Source organism: Gekko japonicus, unplaced genomic scaffold (assembly GCF_001447785.1).
Source record: "Gekko japonicus isolate JY-2015 unplaced genomic scaffold, Gekko_japonicus_V1.1 scaffold14, whole genome shotgun sequence".
Lineage (NCBI taxonomy): Eukaryota > Metazoa > Chordata > Lepidosauria > Squamata > Gekkonidae > Gekko > Gekko japonicus.
Window position 1 is genome coordinate 2,708,609 of NW_015176452.1, and position 23,229 is coordinate 2,731,837.

General features: G+C 43.5%; 1 protein-coding gene across 1 annotated transcript in view; it reads right to left on the bottom strand.

The window, feature by feature from the left end:
- WDR33 (WD repeat domain 33) overlaps window positions 1-23,229 on the bottom strand; it is a 90,046-nt gene that overhangs the window by 13,861 nt on the left and 52,956 nt on the right. The window contains exons 9-18 of the mRNA XM_015426864.1: window positions 12,404-12,530; window positions 10,569-10,723; window positions 9,900-9,978; window positions 9,178-9,288; window positions 8,467-8,561; window positions 6,772-6,858; window positions 5,965-6,104; window positions 4,027-4,179; window positions 2,092-3,093; window positions 34-136 (exon numbers count right to left, since the gene is read on the bottom strand). Of these exons, the coding sequence (XP_015282350.1) occupies window positions 34-136; window positions 2,092-3,093; window positions 4,027-4,179; window positions 5,965-6,104; window positions 6,772-6,858; window positions 8,467-8,561; window positions 9,178-9,288; window positions 9,900-9,978; window positions 10,569-10,723; window positions 12,404-12,530 (2,052 nt within the window). The remainder of the gene's footprint in view (window positions 1-33; window positions 137-2,091; window positions 3,094-4,026; window positions 4,180-5,964; window positions 6,105-6,771; window positions 6,859-8,466; window positions 8,562-9,177; window positions 9,289-9,899; window positions 9,979-10,568; window positions 10,724-12,403; window positions 12,531-23,229) is intronic.

Consider the following 23,229-nt stretch of genomic DNA (forward strand, 5'->3'; position numbering starts at 1 on the left):
TTTTTATTCAAAGTGAACAGTATGTTTAATTACCTTTAGTAGGACCAGGTCCTTGATTATGAGGGCCATGACGGACAGGCCCTCCATGCTGTCCCAAACCTGGTATCAATGGAGGTGGACCTGGATTCTGTCCTTCCTGTAAGTTCAATACAAAAGAGGAGTTGATGAAATAGAAAGTTCAGCTTATCATGAAAAATCTTTCTTAGCAGGTAGGACAGCAAGAAGGATAAATTAACTCTCTTTGGACTAAGAAAGCATGGCCAAGCAATTTTAACATCCACTTACAGAGTTGAGTCGACTCCGTTTTGGAAATAATTTTAGCTAGAACTAATAGAATAGGACAGAACTACAATGGAACCAGGACACCCACAGTTAAAAAACAAACTTGAACAATCCAGGAAAGTCTAAGCAGGCCTTACTGTAGCCTACTCTACTTGGGGATTGTTTGGTTGAGGACTGTGATGGGACAGCAAGTAGTCTGGCACTCTCAGGTCCCCCCCAAAAAAAACCTTACCTGCCCTTTGGAGGCTCTGGGTCGTTCATTTTTATTCCCCATCTTGGAATTGTGTGTTTTTATTCTGTTGTAAGCCACCCTGAGCCCTGCTTGCAGGGAAGGGCAGCCTAAAAGTCAAGGAGGGAGGGAGGGAGGGAGGGAGGGAGGGAGGGAGGAACCACAGGTGCAGGACCTTGCCCCTCACCCCCAAGTGTACATCCTGATCTACTCCTGAGTTTGGGTGCTTGCCTACCTATCAAGACAAAAGGGACATTCACAGTAAATTCAACTGGCTTTCTCATCTAGAAGGAGGAGAGTAGGTTGTATCCTGTTCCAAAGGATCATGTTCCAAAGCAAGATCCTACAGCAGGTCCCAGAACAGACAGGTCCCAAGTAGCCCTGCAGGACTCTGAGGTTCCTGACTTCTTGAAAAGCAGTGAAACCCTATTCTTCCTTGTATCTGGTCATTCAATACACAAACTCATTAAAGGCAAATCCAGAGAATCCTAGAGCATTTTGTAGTTCTTCTCTCTTCCCTGACAATGCCACAAAGCTTGGGCTAACAAAGAAATCACATGGACTTGAAAGAATTCAGTCTCCCTCAAAAACCCCCAGGGACTCACAATAATTTTGCTAATCCCAATCATTCATAGTAGTAGGCGGCCCATTACACTATCACTTTACTAAGGGTTAGAATAAGAAATGCACTACAACACCATGCAAGAGGTGTGAGCATGCATAAGGAAGCATTCACAATAGCCCCGCTGCAGTCCATGCCACAACGAATCACAACATAATGTGGGCGGTGCTACAGCCTAGGGCATTCTCATCTATTATTTCTTCATGGGTTCCCCCACTGACAACTTCCACCTTCACTTCTCATTCCATCAGCTCTCATCAAACATCTCACAATTCATAAGTAGAATGTTCTCTAATATCACACAGCTATAATTCATTTTTGTGTGTTCTGCAGTAATCTGTCTAGATAGAGAGATACTCCAGAATGAAAACAAATATGTATATCTTTTGTTGCACAACTGAATTATAAAAATCTGGTAACACTTAAAACTAAGAACACATAAAGTCATCTTAACATTTTAACCAAGTGGGCTATGATCTCAATATCACGAAGTGAGTGCAAGGGATAGCTTGCAAGTCCTCCCACCAAAAACTGCCCTTCAAATGTTCCAGCCTTCAAAAGTAGTCTGTGTAGTGATGCAGGAGAAGTGATGCACTTGGAAATAAAAAACCTCACAAGTCTAGCTAGCAGGAGCTTGCTTCATGGCACTCTGGACTGTGACTATTAATCGGGACTACCAGAAAAAAATCTACATTAAAAACATTCTTCCAATCTTTGATATTGTACTATTTTATATTCTTCATGGCTTCAGATTACTTTAATAATTATAAATCATACTGCCACATTCCATGATGAACAACACGCTGTACAATCCAAACTAATTTATCTTGCATTGCGATTATTAGCAACTCTGGAAATTTTGTGCTTATACCTTTTAAATAATCATCATATATTTTTAAAAGATATTATTGTCCTGCTGACAACATATATCATGAAGAACCATCTTTACCAATCATACCTGGTTGAATGGGGGCCGAGGACCATCACCAAGCAAGGGGGTTTTCTGCTGAGGGAAAGGTGGAGGCCCCTGGGAAGGATGTGGCCCCCTTGAAGGATTCTGCTGTCCTTGAGGCCCTGGCATGTTTGCTTGAGGTCCTACCATAGTGCCTTGTGGAGGTCCCTGCTGTCCTTGTGCACCTGGTGGCCCACGCAATTCTTGTGGAGGCCCCATCATTGAACCCTGAGGTGGGGGGCCCCTCATCTCCTGTGGACCATGTCCCAGTAAACCATGAGGTCCTCTCATTTCTTGTGATGGATGACCCATCATCATTCCTTGTGGACCAGGGCCTTGGTTCTCTCGTGGCCCTGGTGGTCCCTGCATGCCTCTTGGATTAAGTCCCATCAAGGGCCCTTGAGATACAGGACCCTGCATCCCTTGAACTCCTTGCACTCCATGAGGACCTTGCATCCCTCTTGGGCCAGGTGGTCCTTGACCAGCAGGTGGTCCTTGGGGACCTAAGTGGCCTTGTGGCCCAGGTGGGCCTTGTTGTCCTATATGACTCTGAGGGCCAGGTGGGCCTTGTGGGCCTAAATGTCCTTGAGGTCCAGAACTGCTCTGTGGACCAGGTGGTCCTGGAGGCCCCACTGGCCCATGAGGACCAGGATGTCTTTGCATTCCTTGATGTCCATGAAGCTCTTGAGGTCTTGGTAGTCCTTGTGGAGGTCCTTGTGGCCCAAACCCTTGTGGGCCGCTACCTCCTTGGTGCAAAGGAGGACCTTGTGGCCCCATTTGTCCTTGAGGTCCTGGAGGTCTGAACTGTCCCTGTGGCCCTGGTGGTCCCATTTGAGGCATATTCATTGGCATCTGCTGAGGTGGATGGGCCTGCTGAAAGCCTTGAGGCACCTGAGACATTGGACCTTGACCTGGGAAATGTTGGGGTCCATGAACAGGTCCTCCTGCAGGAGGCTGTGGCTGACCTTGCTCGGCTTGTTTTTGTGCAAGCCTCTCAATCTTCAGTTGCTGCAAAATAACAACAATAATCAATTATATTTAATAGCAAAGTAGGTGCCTTGGGCCAATAAATGAAAGCAGCACCACCACCCTGGCTGAGACAAAGAGATTTCTAAGTACTCAAGGAACTCCTCAGATATGCAGAAACATATGATTGTGTATTAAAAGACAAGACACAAAATAAAGGCAAACAAAACCCTTCAATAAAGGCCTGATGATGGCTCAACATCCCCCAAGAGGCACAGATTGCTGACAGTAATTTAGAGTTATGTAAAAGACAAAAAACAAAACAAACCCAGGAAGGCAAGGACAATGGCCTAGTAGAGTTCCGGAGATATTTTAAAATTCTGGAGGGGAAGAATGATGAGTAAGGGGATTTCCAAACGGTCCCCTCTCCCATGCACTTCCTTGTGTGCCTCTGGCTAATAATAATGGCTCACACATACAAACACTGTTTAGGAACTTTGGGAAATTGAAGTATACTGACTTAATTCAGATTACAACTTTATCTACAGAGTTCAACTGAAAAATATGGCTAGGAAGTGATATAATTTTCTATCAAGAACCTTTACTGTATCATGACTGTACACCTGTCAATTAGAGATTTGTCAGAAGCAGAGAAATTTTCCCCACAATGTTTGGTGGCATAATTTATTCATTATCAATGACTATATTTAGAATACATTTATAACGGCACCAAACCTGGTAATTTGTTCTTCATCCAAAGAGCTTTTAGTGTACCCACCACCTGCACACTTTCCACTGACAGTCCTGTGCACTGCGTGCTGCAGTGTGTGTGGATGATGACAGCACTCACATGTCAGCAGATGGGGAAGGGCATGTGGGCAGGCACCAGGCATCACAGTGGACCCCGCTGGAAGCCCATGGCCTCAGCAGGTGTCCCCATCTCAGGGTATGCTGATGCTGGCCTTGTTTACATACCTCCAGAAGCTGTGGGTTAGTATACTGAAGAGCTGCCATTTCCTGCTCAATCTCTGCCTGTGACTTCTTTTTCTCTTCTAGTTTAAGATCTTCCTTTCGGTCATTCAGTGGCTCAGCAGGTGCAGGGATGGGGACTTTATTCTGCATCCAAGCCTGAAGATGACAATAAAAGCATATGATCAAAATACATATGACAAAATACACTGGAATGGGTCCAAAGATGCACTTCCACTCAAGGAAGGAGCTCTTCCTCTGACAAAACAACATCTCCCTCGGAACACCCTTCCTCTGGCACTAGCTCCCTCAGAACACCCTTCCTCTGGCACCAAACCTAGTAACCTTTGGCACCAGGCTAAAATACTTTTGTCCAAAGTATTTGCAAACTATCAGGGGTTTTTTGGTCTTTTTTTGCAGTGCATGTGTGTGCGTGTGCATGTGCCCGGAAGTCATGGCAACCTCTGACTACTCCTACTGGGGTGTGGAGGACATTCAGAGAAGTAGCTTGATAGCCTGCCTCTGCCTCCCAGCCCTGGTATTCTCTGGAGGTCTCCCATCCAAATACTTGCCAGGGTCAGCCCAGCTCAGCTTCCGAGATCTGATGAGATCGGGTTTGCCTGGGCTATCCAGGTCAGGGCCAAACTATCAGTTTTAAAGAGCATTGAGGATGTTCCTGGGCATTATTGAGAGAGTCTGGTTGTAACAGTTCTAAATCCATCATCTTTTGCTGCTACTGGTTGTTAAGCTTTTAAATCGTAATAACTGCTGTTCTTCATTTTCTATTATGGCTGCCAGTGATTGTATTTTGAATTTATTATGGCTCTTTTATGAGGTTTTACTAGTGTTACTAGAAACCAGTGATTACCATTATGATGTTTTTGATTTAAAATTAGGTTCTTAGTATCATGCTTTTAAATCCGAATGTAGAGTTACTTGTTTTTCTGTTTTGGCTGGTTTTGTTTTTTATTTGTAAACCATCTTGATCTGTAGGATAGCATAGCATATATAAACATATGAAGCAAACAAGCACCAAAGTTTGGATCCAGCCAACTGTACCATCCTTTTGATGAAATACTGCTGGGTGCCAAAGAGAATTTTGAAATAGGATGCTTTGCAGTGCATCCCTAAGCAGAATTATGCCCTTATAAATTTACCAAAGTCAGTGGGTTAGAGAGGCACAACTCTGCTTAGGAAAGTGAGTCTGGATACAGCGTGTTTCAAATTGTACTCCTCAGAATGTTGCAGTTTATCATAAGTTTATTAGAAGTTCCACCGATGGGAGAACGTTCATGGCAGATAAACCATGTCCGAATGGCATTGTCTCTTGCAGTGTGCAGTTGCAAGTGAACACTGGAGGTGCTCTAGTCAGTTTCTGTACTCTTAGATGCCACTCAGCTCATCAAACAATGATGCAGGGACTAGAAGTTTATTGCGCATTCTGCACATTGCCATGCAAACTGATTTCACTGATGAGCAACATATCTAATAAAGTTGGCACCATCTGGGAGTTAAGGAGCATGTGATCCGCTTATAAAAATCCAGATAAACGTGTTAAGTATGGACTTTCTTTATCTTTTATACTACTTAAAAGCATGTTTTCTTATTAGTACAAGTCTGAAATTCATTGGATTTATTCATTCATGTAAGTGTGCCCTGATACATCTCCTCCTGCAACTTTTATTTTTATTGAACTATTTTAATACTTTGATATCATAATCAATAACAATTTAGTTGTTTACCTTACAGCTGTTATTGTTTATTTAGAGTCTTCATGAAAATAGAATCCACAAGACTCTCTATATTTTAGTCAAAGCTGTTGAATCTTTGATCTACAGCAGTGCATTAATGAGAATGGATATGGCATCCTGCTTTCTAATAAGGCAGTGCTATGTATATAACAGACAGTTTTATTGTCTAGACTCATTACATATAACTACTAACCTGCTGAAACTGTGCTGGGATTGGCTTTGCATAGGGAACTTTTTTTTGTGGTACTTTCTTTTGGTCCTTTTGCATCACCTCTTCCATTCCCCAGTCCAATCCTGGGATAGTCATCTCAATTTCATTTGCCTCATCTTTCCCTTCAACAAGAATAATCAATATCACTGAGTGTGGTGAACAAATTGTACTACCACAAGTACAACTGTACTAGCAGAAAATTCCATTCCCAATTCCTGTCAGAGAAGAACATTTTGCAGAAAGGATGTAATTTTTAAAATTTCTTTTAAAAAAACAGAAAAAAAAACCAAAGGAAGAAAGCTTAAACCCCAACAGCTAAATAAGATTTTTAAAAAGAAAAGGGAAAGAACAAGGAAAAAACTTTAAAAGAGAAAAAAGATATACATAAAGACAAAAAATATAACAACAGTAGTGTTCCCATATATGGTTTCCAAATATCTAAAAATAAGTCCATATGCAATTACTATCTATATGACATGTATTCAAATCCTGATAGAGTCTTAATGTCCTCAATCCATTGATTTTTACAGAAAGGTTAAGTTTTCCAGCTAAAAATGCCATCGAAACAAAAAGACACAGGACAAATCCATCCAGTGTCTTTGTAGTAAAAGGTAAAGGTAAAGGTTCCCTTGCTCGAAAGCCAGTCGAATCCGACTCTAAGGTTGCGGTGCTCATCTCTGTTTCAAAGCAGAAGAGCCAGCGCTGTCCAAAGACGTTTCCATGGTCATGTGGCCGGCATGACTAAACACCAAGGCGCACGGAACTTCTAAATATAAATGTCTTTCTTACCCATTTGCTCTTGTTCCATGGCTAGCTTCAGTTGCTCAGGTATTCCCATCCCTGGAATCACTGCAAGACTATTGGGTTCTAGGTCATCTGGAAATGGAAAACACACTGATGTTTACTAAATAGCCTACATTTCTTAGATATCCTTGGGTAATTTAACATTTTTACTTTTACTTTACATACTCTTAGCTTGAAGCTTCCAAAGTAGCTTACAAATAATTACTAAAAAGAATGATAAAAGTACATTAAGAGGGCTTCTGTTCCTCTCACTTAGTTCAGGTGGTAAAACAGGCTGTATGGTTCAGAAGTGCTTTTCCCTGGCTTGGTTTTAATTGTAGTAAGTATTTTAATATGTTAGGATTATGGCTGGATTTTAAACAGCCTTTTTATTGTAAATGCTTTGAGCAATGAGAAAGTACAGAAATGTAGTCAGTTAATTAAAACATCAAGATACTAGCAAAAAAAAATTTTTTTAAGTATAAAAATGAGTAGCGGCCAACACTGGTGGGCCCCCCCCTCCATATTCAACCAGCTTATGGCAAACATAGAAAAAAATTCACCAGGTGTTCCAAAGACAAGGTACTGTCACAAGCTGTTTGACTATGTGATCGCTTTACAACTCCTGGTTTTTGGATGAGATGTATCCATTTGTTTCCAGGTCAGTTTAGGAACTGAAACTGCATTAGTACATGGACTGACCAGTCACTGAAACAGAGAAAGAGGGTGACCCTCCTGACACTCACTGGACCTCTCAGTGGTTTTCAGTACCATCCACTATGATACCTTTCTGACATCATTACGAGTCACTCTGTTTTGGATGGAGTTGCACTCACCTTGAAGTGAACAGACATGGATCTAATAACATCTTCAGGAGGAGGTTTAGATCTGCCTCCTTCAATGGGGTTAAGAGCTGTTCCCTCCTCCTGGACCCACCCAGGCAATACCCCCTCAGCAAGATGTCGAAAGCCTTGATTGGCAAGGCTCCAACAATTGTCTGGTAGGATAAACGTCTTCAGAGAATTTGTCCAACAGGCTGCAACAACTGACATTCATCCAACAAATTGCACTAAGATAGAGTACAAGTAACATCTTGATCTTGGTGTCCAACTGGTTGCAAATATGAACATTAATTAATTTCCCACAACACCAACTATGTCACAAGTTACTCATTTACTGGAATGCAAGGATTTGAAAAGAGAAAACTCATCTAACAACTAAGAAGCGAGAACAAATGGCTTGTCACCAAATTCCTGCATGATATAAAGGTAGTCACTGGCTGCACAGTGATAAAAAGAAGAGAACAAAAGTTTAGAATTTTAAAAAGCGTGTTTTGTGCTTTTAAAATTTTGCCAGAGGTGGCTGTTTTGATTTTTAAAATTCTAAACTACCTTGAGAGTGTACCTGAAAGATGGGGCATACATTTTTAACACAAACAAATACATTTTAAACATTATAGACAAAGATTACATAGTTAATTTGAGTTAAGGAAGCACAACCACAGTACTTATTACATTTAACTAGACTGAAGAACTGAACTGAAAACACAAACAGTAGACACCATCACATTGTTAAGAGGGCTACACATCTGTAAGATCCAGGAACTCTGAGATAATTGCCTGCTTAGATCATCTAATCAGTCTTTCATTATTTTCATAAATTGTATTTCATAAATGTATTGGATAAATCTTGTATATATACCATATTCCACACCATCCTCTGACATTCCTGGAAGCAGGTTCAGATTGTAACGATCTCGCATTTTATCTCCAGGACGATTGCGGGTCCAGAATTTGCTGCCAAAATAAAACTAAGAGATAGTATCTTTTGTTGATTTGTAGGCTGAACCTTTATCTCATGGAACATGTCACCTTCTAACTTTACATAAAGGTAAAGTAGCTCCAAGTTTCCTGGGAGTAAGCCCCACTGACTATAGTTTAGTAGGATTCTGCGTAGAACACATTAGGATAGCACTGATAAGCTATGATGGTCACTGAAGTGGGAGGACACTCAATAATAGGACCAAGTGGCCTAAATTATAAGCTGTTTTACATCAGAAAAGGGCAATTTGTTCTGCACCAAAAGCAAGAATGGAAAGTTATCATTACCCAGGACTAGAGGATGTACAATTTGTGTCATGATATTCAACAGTAAAAAGAGGTCACCACCGAGGTCCCCTGCCAATCATGAAAGTGGCAAAACCAGTTCACTTGAAGACAAAGTTGAGGTCGCTTGTGTCATGACAGAATTGTTTGACTTCATCTCTTGAAACTTCCTACAGAAAGGATTTGTGTGGGTGCATGCATATGAATACTGAGGACAACACCAATGAAACAGATTTAGCACTGCCAAATAAAAACAAAATGCTCTTTGGAGTCAAAAGATTCCAAATTATCAATTTGAATAAAATACCTGGTGTGATCATTTGATCCTGAGCACAGAATGTGTCCTAGGGGATGCCAAGCTAGACTCCAGATCATTCCTTCATGTGCCATTTCCATACCACCCACTTCCTTTTCCACCCTGAAATATATTAAAAACAGGAATTAAACAGATGAACAAGGGACCATTCCTTTTTTGATAACACAAGATTTATAATGTTGCTCAATGTAAGTTACTTTCTGTAATGTGGATGCAGTTCTGGCACTATAAATAGTATAAATTCTTAATAACACATTTTAGGAAAACATTTAGTCTTTTTCTTTCCAGAAGGCTGCTGGACAGTGACACACAGCAGAAACCAAATATATGTTATTTTCATGTGTGTCAATGCAAAGAGATCACTTTTATTTCCATTTCATTTAAAAAAAAACCCTAATAGATGTAGAAAAAGTAATCTCTTATTCCATGGAGTTTGACTAATCCTTATTTTCTTAGATTTCTTCTACAGGTATATGAGAAACTAAGTATCAAAGATTAGTAATGAAGACAGTCGAATACTACCCAAAGGAGAAAGATTATTTATGTAATTCATGTGTATATGATTGCCTTACTTCTCACTAGGGGCATCCAAAGTGGATAATAACAAAGATTTATCAGATAAAAACATTAAAAAATTACTAAAGCAACTAAAGAAAAAGCAGTGGAGCCCCTCAGCTGTAATTTGCAATTAGGCCAGTGACTGAGATACATACCCAACATGCCAGAACAGCAAAGAGCCGTCAGATCCTCCACTGGCAAAAAGACCTTCATGAACAGGATGCCAGGCAACAGCTGTAATGTGGAAATTCATAATTTATTACTGCACAGTTACATTTTGCCATCAGTGTGCTTGAACATGGTTCACACTACAACATATACACATAGCTTAAGTCTTACATTCAATTGAACAGCTTGCAGGGGATGAGGAAGGGAAGAAGAAAGAGGTCAGGGATTAAAAATGAGCAGCATGGGGAGCCAAGTATCAGTACAAGAAAGGGAGCTTTGGTATGCCAGTTTAAAGCAGGAGGTCTCATAGGAGGGCCTGGAGGAGAAGAAAATGGTTTGATGAATGGAGAGGCTACCTTAGCAGCCAGTTATCAGGTCCAGTTATTTTTCCAGGTGACAGCTGTTGCATATTTCTTCAAGTAGGTATCTTATTCATAAAACTGACCTAGGATGTCATGCACGACTATGTCCGTTTTGTACATGCAAGCCTTTGCTGATGACTAAATCTAGCAGTGGTACAGTACAGAGGCAGATACAAGAGCACTGGGGCAGTTACGAGCCTGATTGCTTTTGGCAAACTTCAATGGATTTCTAGAAACTTGACTACCCAAGCAGCTAACTCAGAGATGGTTAAATGGAAAGTAATTTTTTTTAACCTGTGGCCTCTTTTTTATGACCCCTGAAGACCTGAAGCTCTTCTTTGAGATTTCGGATATCAAAGAGTTTGCAGAGATGATCACGGGATGCTGTAAGTAGCCAATTGCCATTTAGGTTCAACTTGACCTCCATCACTGTGTTTTTATGAGCATGTCTGGGAGAGATTTAAAGAGAGTAATCGTACAGATTTAGTATATAAACAACTACAACAAACCAATAGAAATCCTAATATAATCATCACTTTTCTTCAGAAGACCTTGGGAATTAAACAAGCCTTTAAAAAAATTGATAGCCATTTAAGACTGTGTTACAAAGCTACCTGTTTGTTGTCAGTTGTTAGGGATCCTAAAATATAAAATATCATGAGTAATATGAGAACCTGTTTTGGCAAACGAAAGTACTAGTTCACGATTACTGAGAAGGGAGGGATTCATGTCATTTCTTACTTCTACAGTAACGAGCAAAATGAGACTCTCATTATTACCCCTGCAGATCATGGATATCACTAAAGCAAGGAATTCATTAGAAATAGCATGAATTCCTCTCCCCTTGATCAAGGTAAAATATAAAGTACTTCTTAGAGGTAACCAGTATCCACCAATACTGGTCTACATTAACCTGCAGACCTTTCTCAGTAGCAGACAAGCATTCTACAGACTTTAACACTAGTGCCAATCCCTATATCTAACAGCCAAGAGTTAACCAAATCTACACAATGGGACCAACCAAAAAACAAAGAAACCTTAATTGAGGGGTAAATCAACACTCAAAAGTTGGTAACAAATCTGTGTAAGTGCAGATCAATGAAAAAGAACCAGTATTTGGGAGTTGTACCAATCCAACCCAGGACATAAGCACTGGTAAAAGCCAGTAAACAGTAGCAAGGAGAGGAGATTAGAGGAGCTGGAGGTCAGGAGGAGGTCCAGTGGTGATGGAAAGACAGCCCATGGGGGGGCTGGTGGAGGGGGTGGAGATAGCAGACTTTAAAACTTGTAATAGTTTAAACAAATGCTGACTTGTTTCTCCACCTCCAAGACACTTTTTTATATCTATGTTAGGCCTACCCAGACCAATAGAACAAATTCCTGTAAAATACAGATTTCATAAAATGTAGAAGTAAAACTTATCCAAAGTCTTATACCACTTTGGTGCCTGAAGACTTGTTATCAAGATGAAAGAGTTTTTAAGGGATAAAACCAGTACTTAGTAATTCTGAAAAGGAAACCAGTGGTTCCCAACATTTTCAGTATGCTGACCCACAGGTCCAAATTTACTTGGTATCGTGAACCATCCAAGGCTGGCCCAGGGTTTTTTTGGTGCCCCAGTCAAGCTATGACCTTGGCAGCCATCTAGTTCAGTATTCCATTTTGTACAGTGGCTAACCAGATGTTTTTGAGAAACCAGCAAACATCGCACAAAGTGCGCAGCTGCTGCCACTATGAACCCCTAGCAAGTGACATTCTGACACATACAGCCTTTGCATATGGATATTAGATTCCAGCCTCTGACCACCTTCTCCATTACTTCTTTTAATCCCCCCCTAAGAAACTCACTCTAGTAACCATCAGGACACATTTTACTTGATCGACAAGTATTTGCAGTAAATAAAAAATAGCAGCTAATGTAATAATACTGTTTCCAGGGTCAGATCTTGGCTTCCAAAATACAAGAAAGCAATAGACAGGGGTGGTCATTAGGGAAGGCTGGCCTGCAACCCACTTTTCAGAGGTTTTCCAACTCACATTCGGGTCTTGACCTACAAGTTGGGAAACCCTATTTAAACCATAAAAAGACTTGTTAACAAGAGTACAGACACAACCATAATCCCACTTACAGTGTGGCAAGACTCTGGCCAGTCTTTGGATCCCAGAACTTGATTGGCTGTTGACTATCTTTACTTCCAGAAACCACCAAACCCTTTGTTGGATGCCAATCAACACACTTGACATCAGCACCATGCCCTGTTGAAAGCACAAAAGTATTGTTTAAAATATTTTACATAAAAATTGAAATGATAGTGAAACAATATATCCATACTATCAAACAATACAAAACTGCCACAAAATGCACCATGAACCACCTTAAATACACTGCACCTCAGAAACCAGTTGAAATAGCTTACTTCAAACTAACCAAATTCATACACAAATTCTTTCTAAAGTTTTACCACTTTGATGGTAAATTAAGTGTCACTGCATACTGGTTTACATTTAAAATTATTTGGAGGAGAAGGCTATATGGACATGTATTTGGCCATCCACAGTTATAATAATGCATTTGAGCAGATGTTTCAGTGCTGACCGAAAATAAATGACATGACTCCTAAGAACTCTGTAACAAGACTTCAACAATTTAAAAAACATTTTAAATTTATTTAAAACACAAGCATTTTATAAAACTGTTCTATGACTCAAGGGGTTTGAGAATATAACATGATAAACTAAAGCTAGCTGAACTCCTGAGCCATTCTAGGCAGAATTACACCTAAGCTCACTGACTTCAATAGATTTAGAAAGGTGCCACTATGTTCAGGATTACATCATTAGTCAGTTTGTACCTGAGATAAGACTAGAACTGATGACTTTCTGGATCATAGCTCAGTCCCTTAGCTACTACGCTATACTAAGTCATGTGTGGTCTGAGACATGCACTTTTTGTCCTTTTCTATTAAAATGTTTGAAATTTGTTTCGGAAATCTATTATTTTATGTTGATTTTGTTAGCATGTCACTAGGTTTTGTGTAATCTTAACATTTTTAAAAGAGACTATGGCACAATCAGTAAAGGCAATCCACAGAAGCAAAAATGTAGACCAAACTTTTTGCACTCAGACAGCTTCTCAAAAAAGGAGGAAGGCGGATTAGGGTTCACCCCCCCCCCCAATCTGTCAGTTATGTCATTATGCTGCCCTCCCTACAAAGAGCTAAGGATAACATACATGATTCTCCCATCCCATCTTCACTTTACCCTATGAGGCAGGTGAGGTTGAGATGGAGTGACTGGCCCAAAGACACCCAAGTGAGCTCTTCATGGCAAAACGGAGATCTGAACTCAGGTCCCCCAACTCCTACTTTAACACTAACTAATAAAAGACAATGGCTGTCATGAGAAGTACCAGGTCTGGAAAAAACAGGTTGCATACCTGTAACTGATGATCTTCGAGTGGTCATCTGTGCAGTACCACACATGGGTTGGGCGCCTGCGCACAACCTCAACCGGGGAAACTTCTAGAGCTTTGCCTCAGAAAGCTTTTGGCAGGCTCTCTTCCCGCCCTGGGGAGCAGGCATGTACTGTGCATGCCTGGAGCAGGGGACAGAGCCGCCTCCCACTCAGTTCCTTCGACCGCTACCGGTAAGTCCCATCAAGCCAAAGAAAGGTAAATAGGAGATGGCAGCAGTGGGGAAGGCTGGGTGGGATTGTGGTACTGCACAGATGACCACTCGAAGATCATCAGTTACAGGTAAGCAACCTGTTTATCTTCATTGTGGTCTCTGTGCAGTCCCACACATGGGTCATTACAAGAGCTGAACCAGTTGGAGGAGGGAGCTGGCAGCTGCAAGAGACACAAAGAATACTGGTTAAGACACAGCATCATCAGCGAGAAGAAACACCCACGGGTCCTACCTGGGGACGCAGCAGGGTGAAGCGAAGAGAGATCGCAGCACCGACTGGCCGAATGCAGCATCCCGTCAAGCTCGGACGTCGAGTGCGTAGTGGGTCACCAAGATCGATGCCGAGGACCACGTAGCAGCCGCACAGACGTCCTCCAACGGGACACCAGCCAGGAAAGCGGTGGATGTTGATACCGCCCGTGTAGAATGGGCAGTGACAGAGGTAGAAAGGGGTTGACGTGCAAGCTCATAGCAAAAGGCTATGGTGGAAGTCACCCACTTGGACAAGCGTTGAGAGGAAATAGGGTCCCCGACATGAGGGGGCCCATAGGCAAGGAACAGCCGAGGAGATTTATGTATAGGCTGAGTCCTATGTAAATAGAAGGAGAGCGCTCTGCGCACATCGAGGCAGTGGAAGGCTCTCTGAGGTGCATCAGTCGGATTTGGAAAGAATGAAGGTAAGACAGACGACTGGGACAGATGAAAGGCAGAGACGACTTTAGGCAGGAAAGAAGAATCTGGTCTAAGGACAACCTTCTCCTTATGGAAAATGTATAGTGGGGATCAGCCCGAAAGGCAGCTAGTTCCCCTACTCTGCACGCAGGCGTAATCGCTATAAGGAAGGCAGTTTTCCAGGAAAGTAACCTGAACTTGGCCGTGGCCATGGGCTCGAACGGCTTAGACATCAGTTGAGTGAGAACGAGAGAGAGACTCCATGAAGGCACCAAAGGCTTCCTAGGGGGACAGAGGTGGAGGAGACCTTTGAGGAACGATTTGGTAAGGTGGTGAGAAAAAAAGTGGATCCCTGTATCAAGGGATGGTAGGCCGAGATGGCCGCTAAATGGACCTTTAAAGACGAGTATGCCAGGCCAGTATTCTTTAATGAGACGAGATAGGAAAAAATCTGATGGAGAGACAACTGGAGAGGATCAAAGGACTGATCAGAGGCATACGACTGGAACCTCTTCCACTTCAGAGCGTAAGTGGCACGGGTAGATGGCTTCCTGGCATTCAGAAGGACTTTGGACACTTCAGGCGGGAAGTGTAATGCAGGATCTTCCAGGCTGTTAATCGGAAGAAACTGGGATCGGGGTGGAGGACTCTTCCTTGAGCCCAAGAGAGGAGATCTGGGACGACAGGGAAAGGACGGAATGTCTGGTTGGAGAGGTGAAGGAGGTGAGGAAACCAGACTTGGCGCGGCCACCATCGGGTGACTAGGATGCAGGACGTCGCATCAGCCTTAATCTTTTGAACGACCTGGGAGATTAAGGGGAACGGAGGAAAGAAATAAAACAGGGTTCCCGTCCGGGTGTGGAGAAAGGCATCTCCCAGGGACCGAGCAGATGGTTGACCGCAGCTGAAAAAGAGGGAACACTGGTTTCAGGTATCGGAGGTGGATGGACCATTTGTTGTCCGAAAACTGGGAGTAACTCAACCGATCGGCATCTATGTTTTGCGCGCCCGGGATGTGGATCGCAGAGAGCGTGATGGAGTGGTGGATGCACCATTGCCAGAGATCGATAGCTGCCTGGCAAAGACGAAGGGAGGCTGTCCCGCCTTGTTTGTGTATGTAGTAGATGGTGGTGGTGTTGTCGGAGGCAACCCGAACGACCTGGCCTCGAAGGACAGGGAGAAATGAGCGGAGGCCTAGGTGAACGGCACGCAGCTCCAGGATATTGATGTGAAGGGCGGCTTCACGAGGAGACCAGGTCCCTTGTGCCAAAAGGATTCTGCACTGGGCTCCCCAGCCCCAGAGGGATGCGTCGGTGGAGATCGACACTTGCGGAGGAGGATGCCGAAAGGGCACGCCAGACAGCAGGTGCTGAGGGTGAGACCACCAAGCGAGAGAGTCGATGACAGGGGGTGGGATCGACAGGATTTTGTGCCACGGACTGCGGAGAGGGTCGGAGGCATGGAGAAGCCACAGTTGGAGGGGACGCATCCTCAACCTGGCATGACGGACAACAAAGACAGTAGATGCAAAACGCTCCAGGAGCCTCATAACGGACATACTTACTTTGGTCTCCCAGTTCCAGACTGGTGGGGAGAGGTCTGGAACTGGGAGACCAAAGTAAGTATGTCGGAGGCCCTTGAGTTTGGGAGAAATGCGGCCTTGAGGTTGGTATCGAGACGGGCACCCAGGAATTGAAGGGCCTGGACAGGTCGCGGAGAGACAACTTGGTTAGGTTGACACAAAGCCCGAGGGCACGAAGGAGAGACAGGGTTGTTTGGATGTCTTGGAGGAGCTGGTGTTGGGTGGAGGCAACAAGAAGCCAATCGTCGATATAGGGATACAGGGCAATCCCCCAACAATGGAGGTCTGCAGCCACCACAGCCATCAGCTTGGTAAAAACCCTTGGGGCAGGGCAAAGTCCGAACGGAAGGACCCGATATTGATAGTGTGCGTTGCCGACAGCGAAACGGAGGAACTTTCGATGCTGTGGACGGATAGTGACATGAAAATAGACGTCCAGGAGATCGACAGAGGCGAGCCATGCTGCCCGGGGAATCAGTGGGAGGATAGAGTGTAGGGTGACCATTCGGAACTTGTGGCATTAAATGTATCGATTGAGATCCCGGAGATCCATAATGGCCCTGAAGCCGCCATCCCTCTTTGGTACGAGGAAATATTTTGAATAAAAGCCTAGGGTTCGTTGTGCTTCCGGGACGACCTTGATGGCACCTTTGGCTAGAAGCGCAGAAATTTCGGAATCGAGGAGAGGATCCGGGTGTGTGTGTGTGACAACATAATGAGGTAGGTCGGGAGGCAAAACAAACTCTATGGCGTACCCGACCCGTGAGATGGTAATGACCCAGATATCGGTTGAAATTTCTTCCCACTTTCGTAGAAAGGGGAAGAGTTGGGTCCGGACAGGAGGGGTGTAAGATGGAGGCGATGGCAGGCAATTGAAGCAGTCAAACGAACTGCTTGGGCTGCTGGGGTTTTTTAGGGGCCTGTTGAGATAACGGGAGTCATAGGGCATCTTTCTCCAATGGGAGGTGGGCGCAGGAGATGGCTGGCGTCTGGCATAATATGGTTTCCAGGAACGGTACCGGTGTCGGGGTGTTGATGCCGAGACACCCAGGTTCTGAGCCTGCTTCCGACTATCATTGACAGCCTTTAAGGCTTCGTCAGTGGTAGAGTGGAAGAGACCTTCGCCATCAAAGGGGAGATCCTCAATCCGGAATTTCACGTCAGGCTGTAAAGAGGTACCTCTTAGCCAAGCATGACGACGGAGACTGATGGAGGAGACAAGAACTTTTGAGGAGCAAGTGACAGCATGACGGACTGAATTAATTTGCTGTTTCGAGATTGTGCAAATTTCTGATAAAGCTCCTGACAACGTTGGATGGTGTTCTTCCGGAACAGACTGGTCGGACTGCATTAGCCACATTAAACACATAGGCCAACAGATATGACAGGTAGGTGTCAATACAAAGATTCATAGAGGCGAAGGAATACAGCTTCTTCGCGATAACATCAATTTTGACGCCCTCGCGATCAGGAGGTGCAGAGTGGCGGGCAGATTGCTTCGATTTTGAAGAAGATTGTACGACCATGGAATTCGGCGGAGGCTGCCTGAAGTGAAACTTCCCCGAACTCTCTTGGACCTTTTAGAGAGCTTCGTATCGTCTGGCGACCAGGGGAATGGAATCGGGATGAACCCATGTCTCCTTGAGGGCAGAAAGGTGAACCAGCAATAAAGACAGGACCGTAGAAAGCGGGAGGTCGGTTTGAACAAGTCTGTGAACGGTTTGAACAAGTCTGTGGAACCCTGGACCTGAAGCGCGGTGGCCAACCTGGTTACAAGTTCGAGGCTTTCGGGCCTTCAGTAGGTGAAATAGACCCCGAGGGCCGAAGCTCATCTTCAATGTGCGGAACATCGAGTTTGAGGTCTGCCGAATCCGAGTTGTCAGAAATCGACATGGGAGAGGAGGATCTCTGCTGTTGAGTGAGATCAGCCGGTATCGAGTCAGCAACAGGGGGATGAAACCCAGGTTCTGAGGGAGAACACTTAGGGGTATCCCTAGGTCTCGAGAGGCCAGGAGGTTGGTCAGGGGCCACAGAGCGGGCTGAAGTCACGGACCGAGATCGTCTGGTGCGACCCAAAGTGCGTGGATGCTCATGACGTTCGAAGTGACAAAGCTGATCATACTGGTGTTGGCGAGGAGTAGGAGACCTCGGATAATAATACGGATAGTAATCCGGCCGATCCTGTTCATCAGGAGATCAGTATTGGTCATCAAAAGGCGATCCCGAGGGAGAAGGTGACTGGCAGCGAATAAGACACTTTCTATCATATCGAGATCGGCAGCCAATAGAATGTTCCCTGCCCTCCAAATGGTGGATCGGGGTACGGGAGTGTGGCGACTGAGATCGAGAATCCCGGTGACAAGACAAGTCAGGAGGGGATCTCGTAGATTGACCAAGCGGAATAAGGCCAGAAGCTGAAGAGAGCGTAGACGGCGGTGTTGGAGGCCGCAAGGTGGACTTGTTAGGTACAACAGCCACAGCAGGGGTCAATGTCGTTAAGCCAGTAATGACAACTGGGTCGACAGCCGAAGTTGAAGCCGATGTCGAGGACTTGACTTTCGATTTCGAGGAAGCCTCACTCTTAGGCCGTTTAGATTTCAACTTTGGTGCCTTCGAAGAGCCGTCTGATTTTTGCGAGACAGTCAAAGCCATGGCAGGGCGCAATGCTGCCTCTAAAAGCACAGCCCTAAGGCAAGTCTCCCTATCCCCGAGACAAAAAAGGCACAAATCGTGACCGTCGTTTGAGGAAACTTTAGCTGGGCAATAATGGCACAGTAAAAAAACCCTCTTTTTTGCCCATACGTTCTCCACCCCACCCACTATAAAATAAAGGGGGGGGGAGAGAAGGAGAAAAAGAAAGTATTTTTTTTTTAATAAATAGTAACAAGAGAGGTTTAAGAATGAAGACGGAAGGGAACGAAAAAGAGAAAACAGAAATGTATACTTAGCTGAGGCAAGTACGGAGCGACAGAAACGAGGTGTGAACACACAGGCGGTCGAAGAAAAACTGAGTGGGAGGTGGCTCTCTCCCCTGCTCCAGGCATGCGCAGTACGTGCCTGCTCCCCAGGGTGGGAAGAGAGCCCACCAAAAGCCTTCTGAGGCAAAGCTCGAGAGGTTTCTGCGGTCGAGGTCGTGCGCAGGCACCCAACCCATGTGTGGGACTGCACAGAGAGTACGACGAAGATACAACAGATCTGAGCTACGGCAGAAATCTATAACTGTTCTGAATATCCTGTCTTGTCACTGATACTCCCACAGAGATCTTCTCTGTGTTCTAGGTTTTGGGAAAAGCTAGCAAGATCTTTTCAAGATGGATCTGCAGGTGTGAACTGCTTTTTAAGAAGACCCTAGTCTCAAAATTATGCTGGAAATACTAAATTCTGTACAAGAAGCTATACGCATTTATTCAAGGTTCTGCTTATGCAGAGACTCTGATGAATCCAAGGAATCCAAGGAAAGATTTCCTCATTCATGTCAGTTATAGGAACAGCTCCTTGTGCACAGACCAATTACATCACTGAGCTGTCCGCACTGTACTTAATGAAGAAACCCATGCTTTCTTGAAACACTATTTATTTACTTCATTTATAGCCTGCCTTACTCACTGACACAAGGCAGACTACAAAATACAAATAAGAATTTAATCCGACAACATTAGACATCCTATAAACCAGAGCTTCGCATATCCAAGGTGCTAAAGTGCCATGGCATCTAGAAATTTAATTGTGGTGCCTAGTATTTTCAGCAGTCGTTCACTATAAGTACCTCTTCATGATTCTCAGTAGAAGTACAAAGTTTATTTAGCTGAGGGATACCGGTTAGCTTTTTGTTATGATAATAACCACTGTTACCCCATATTTATTTATATACGACAACATTTCTGTTATAGCTTTAAAAAATTACAAGAAACTGTGAAGAGTTTTGGATTAGATTTTGTGGTACCAATAATTAGAAAGTATGGTTATTAGAATTTAAAACTCTGAAAGCTGAAAAATAAGTCTGCTTCCTAAATGTTTTGGGTAGACAGTAAAACAAAAGAAAATGTGTCAACGTCTTCAATAAATAATGCAATAGTACTAGCAATACAGAGTTTTAAAATGCAAAAAAACCAAAACAAAACTGTCTACGGCATGACATACCATAAAGCGGTAAGTGTGTCACAAAGGTAGAAGACAATGCAGTAAAACCAAAGTGATACATACAACAAATGTTGCAATATACCACAATCCGATTCCTTGATAAAAGGACTGTTCCCTTCTGCTATGATTTTAAAATAAAAACACCACCCCGATATTTCTGTTTTGCACATTTAACAAAATTATCTTCATTGTGGAGCACCTACAGCGCACTGAACTATCTGTAATCTGCCTTGTGACCGTAACTATTGTTGTCGCCCTTGTTTGCCGTCAAGTCACAGCTGACTTATGGCGACCCCAAACGATTTTCAAGGCAAGAGACGTTTCAGAGGTGGTTTGCTATTGCCTGCCTCCGCATCATAATGACCCTGGTATTCCTTGGAGGTCTCCCATCCAAATACTAGCCAGGGCCGACCCTTCTTAGCTTCCAAGATTTGACAAAGATCGAACTAGCTTGGGCTATCCAGGTCAGAGCCCAATCACAACCATGCAAATCCTTAAATTCCCCATTTACATCTTAGGGGGGAAAAGGTTTGGACCCTGCAGTCTGGCAGCAGAAAGCGCTGATCACCATGGGTCTTCCTGGCTCTCCTGTAGCTATTTTTGACATTGAGAAAGTTTATTCCTGTGTAACAGGACCTGCATAAAGCTATAGCCACACAGGTTGGAAGGCTGCCATGGGAAGAGTGCAACATATCTATCCCCTCCCTCCCCTCACTGCAGTCTTCCAACCTGCATGGTTATTATTCCATATGCGTCCTATGGCCCCAGGAACAAACTGTCCCAGGATCAGAGATGGCTGCTGTGGAGGGGCAAGAACCAGGAAGATCATAGATCCTTTCTGAGCTAATGGCATTAAAGTTGTGAGCAGATGATTTAGCTACTGCATAAATTAGTTTCTCTGGAGCCATCCTTCCTGAGCTAAGAGAAATGTGTGAGCCAGAGGCTAAAAAACTGTGAGCTAGCTCACACTAACTCAGCTTAGAGGGAACACTGGACAAAACAAGATCCACTGGAGAAGGAAATGGCTACCCACTCCAGTATCTTTGCCAAGAAAACCCCATGGACAGTAACAAAAGGCTAAAAGATATGATGCCAGATGAGCCCCTCAGGTTGGAAGATGTCCAACATGCTACTGGGGAAGAACAGAGGGCAAGTACAAGTAACCCCAGAAAGAATGAAGCGGCTGGGCCAAAGCCGAAAGGACGCTCAGCTGTGGATGTGTCGGGCGTTGAAAGGAAAGTTTGATGTTGCAAAGAACAATACTGCATAGGAAACTGGAATGTAAAATCTATGAATCAAGGTAAGCTTGACGTGGTCAAAAATGAGATGGCAAGACTGAACATTGACATCTTGGGAATCAGTGAACTAAAGTGGACGGGAATGGACGAATTTAACTTAGAGGACCATTATATCTACTACTGTGACCAAGAATCCTGTAGAAAAAATTGTATGACCTTTATAGTCAACAAGAAAGTGAGAAAGGCACTAATGGGATACAATCTCAAAACATCACAGTAATCCAAGTCTATGCCGCAACCATTGATGCAGAAGAGGCTGAAGTGGACCAGTTCTATGAAGACCTACGACACCTCCTAGAACTAACACCAAAAAAAGATGTCCTTATCATCATAGGGAACTGGAATGCTAAAGTAGGAAGTCAAAAGGTAACCGGAATAACGGACAAGTTTGGCCTTGGAGAACAAAATGAAGTCAGGCAAAGGCTAACAGAGTTTTGTCAAGAGAACACACTGGTCACAGCAAACACCCTCATCCAACAACCTAAGAGGTGACTCTACACATGGACATTACCAGATGGGCAACACTGAAATCAGATTGATTGTGTAATTTGCAGTCAAAGATGGAGAAGCTCTATATAGTCAGTAAAAACAAGACCTGGAGCTGACTGTGGTTCAGATCATGAGCTACTCATTGCAAAATTCAGGCTTAAACTGAAGAAAACTGGGAAAACTACTAGGCCATTCAGGTATGACCTAGATCACATCCCTTGTGAATATACAGTTGAGGTGAAGAATAGGTTTACGGGAATAGATTTGATAGACAAAGTGCCTGAAGAACTATGGATGGAGGTTCGTGACATTGTACAGGAGGCAGCAATCAACACCATCCCAAAGAAAAAGAAATGCAATAAAACAAAGTGGCTGTCTGATAAGGCTTTACAAATAGCTGAGGAAAGAAGGAAAGTGAAAGGCAAAGGTAAAAAGGAAAGATTTACCCAACTGAATACAGACTTCCAAAGAACAGCAAGGAAAGATAAGGAGGCCTTCCTCAATAAACAATGCAAAGTAATAGAGGAAAACAAGAGAATGGGAAGGACTAGAGATCTCTTCAAGAACATTGGAGAAATCAAGGGAACATTTTGTGCAAAGCTGGTCATGATAAAGGACAAAAATGGTATGGACCTAACAGAAGCAGAAGAGATTAAGAAAAGGTGGCAAGAATACACAGAAGAACTATACAAGAAGGATCTCAATGTCCTTGACAACCACGACAATGTGATCACTGACCTTGAGCCAGATATCGTGGAGTGCAAATGGGCCCTAGAAAGCATTACTAACAACAAAGTTAGCAGAGATGACGGTATGCCAGCTGAGCTATTCAAAGTCTTAAAAGATGATGCTATTAAAGTGCTGCACTCCATATGCCAGTAAATTTGGAAAACACAACAATGGCCCACAGGATTGGGAGAAGCCAGTTTACATTTCAATCCCAAAGAAGGGCAATGCCAAGGAATCTTCAAAGTATCGCACAATTGCACTCATTTCACACGCTAGCAAGTTCATGCTCAAGATTCTTTTTTTTTTTTTTAAATAACAATTTTTATTTTCAAAGAAACAACATACAGGATTTCGAGTCT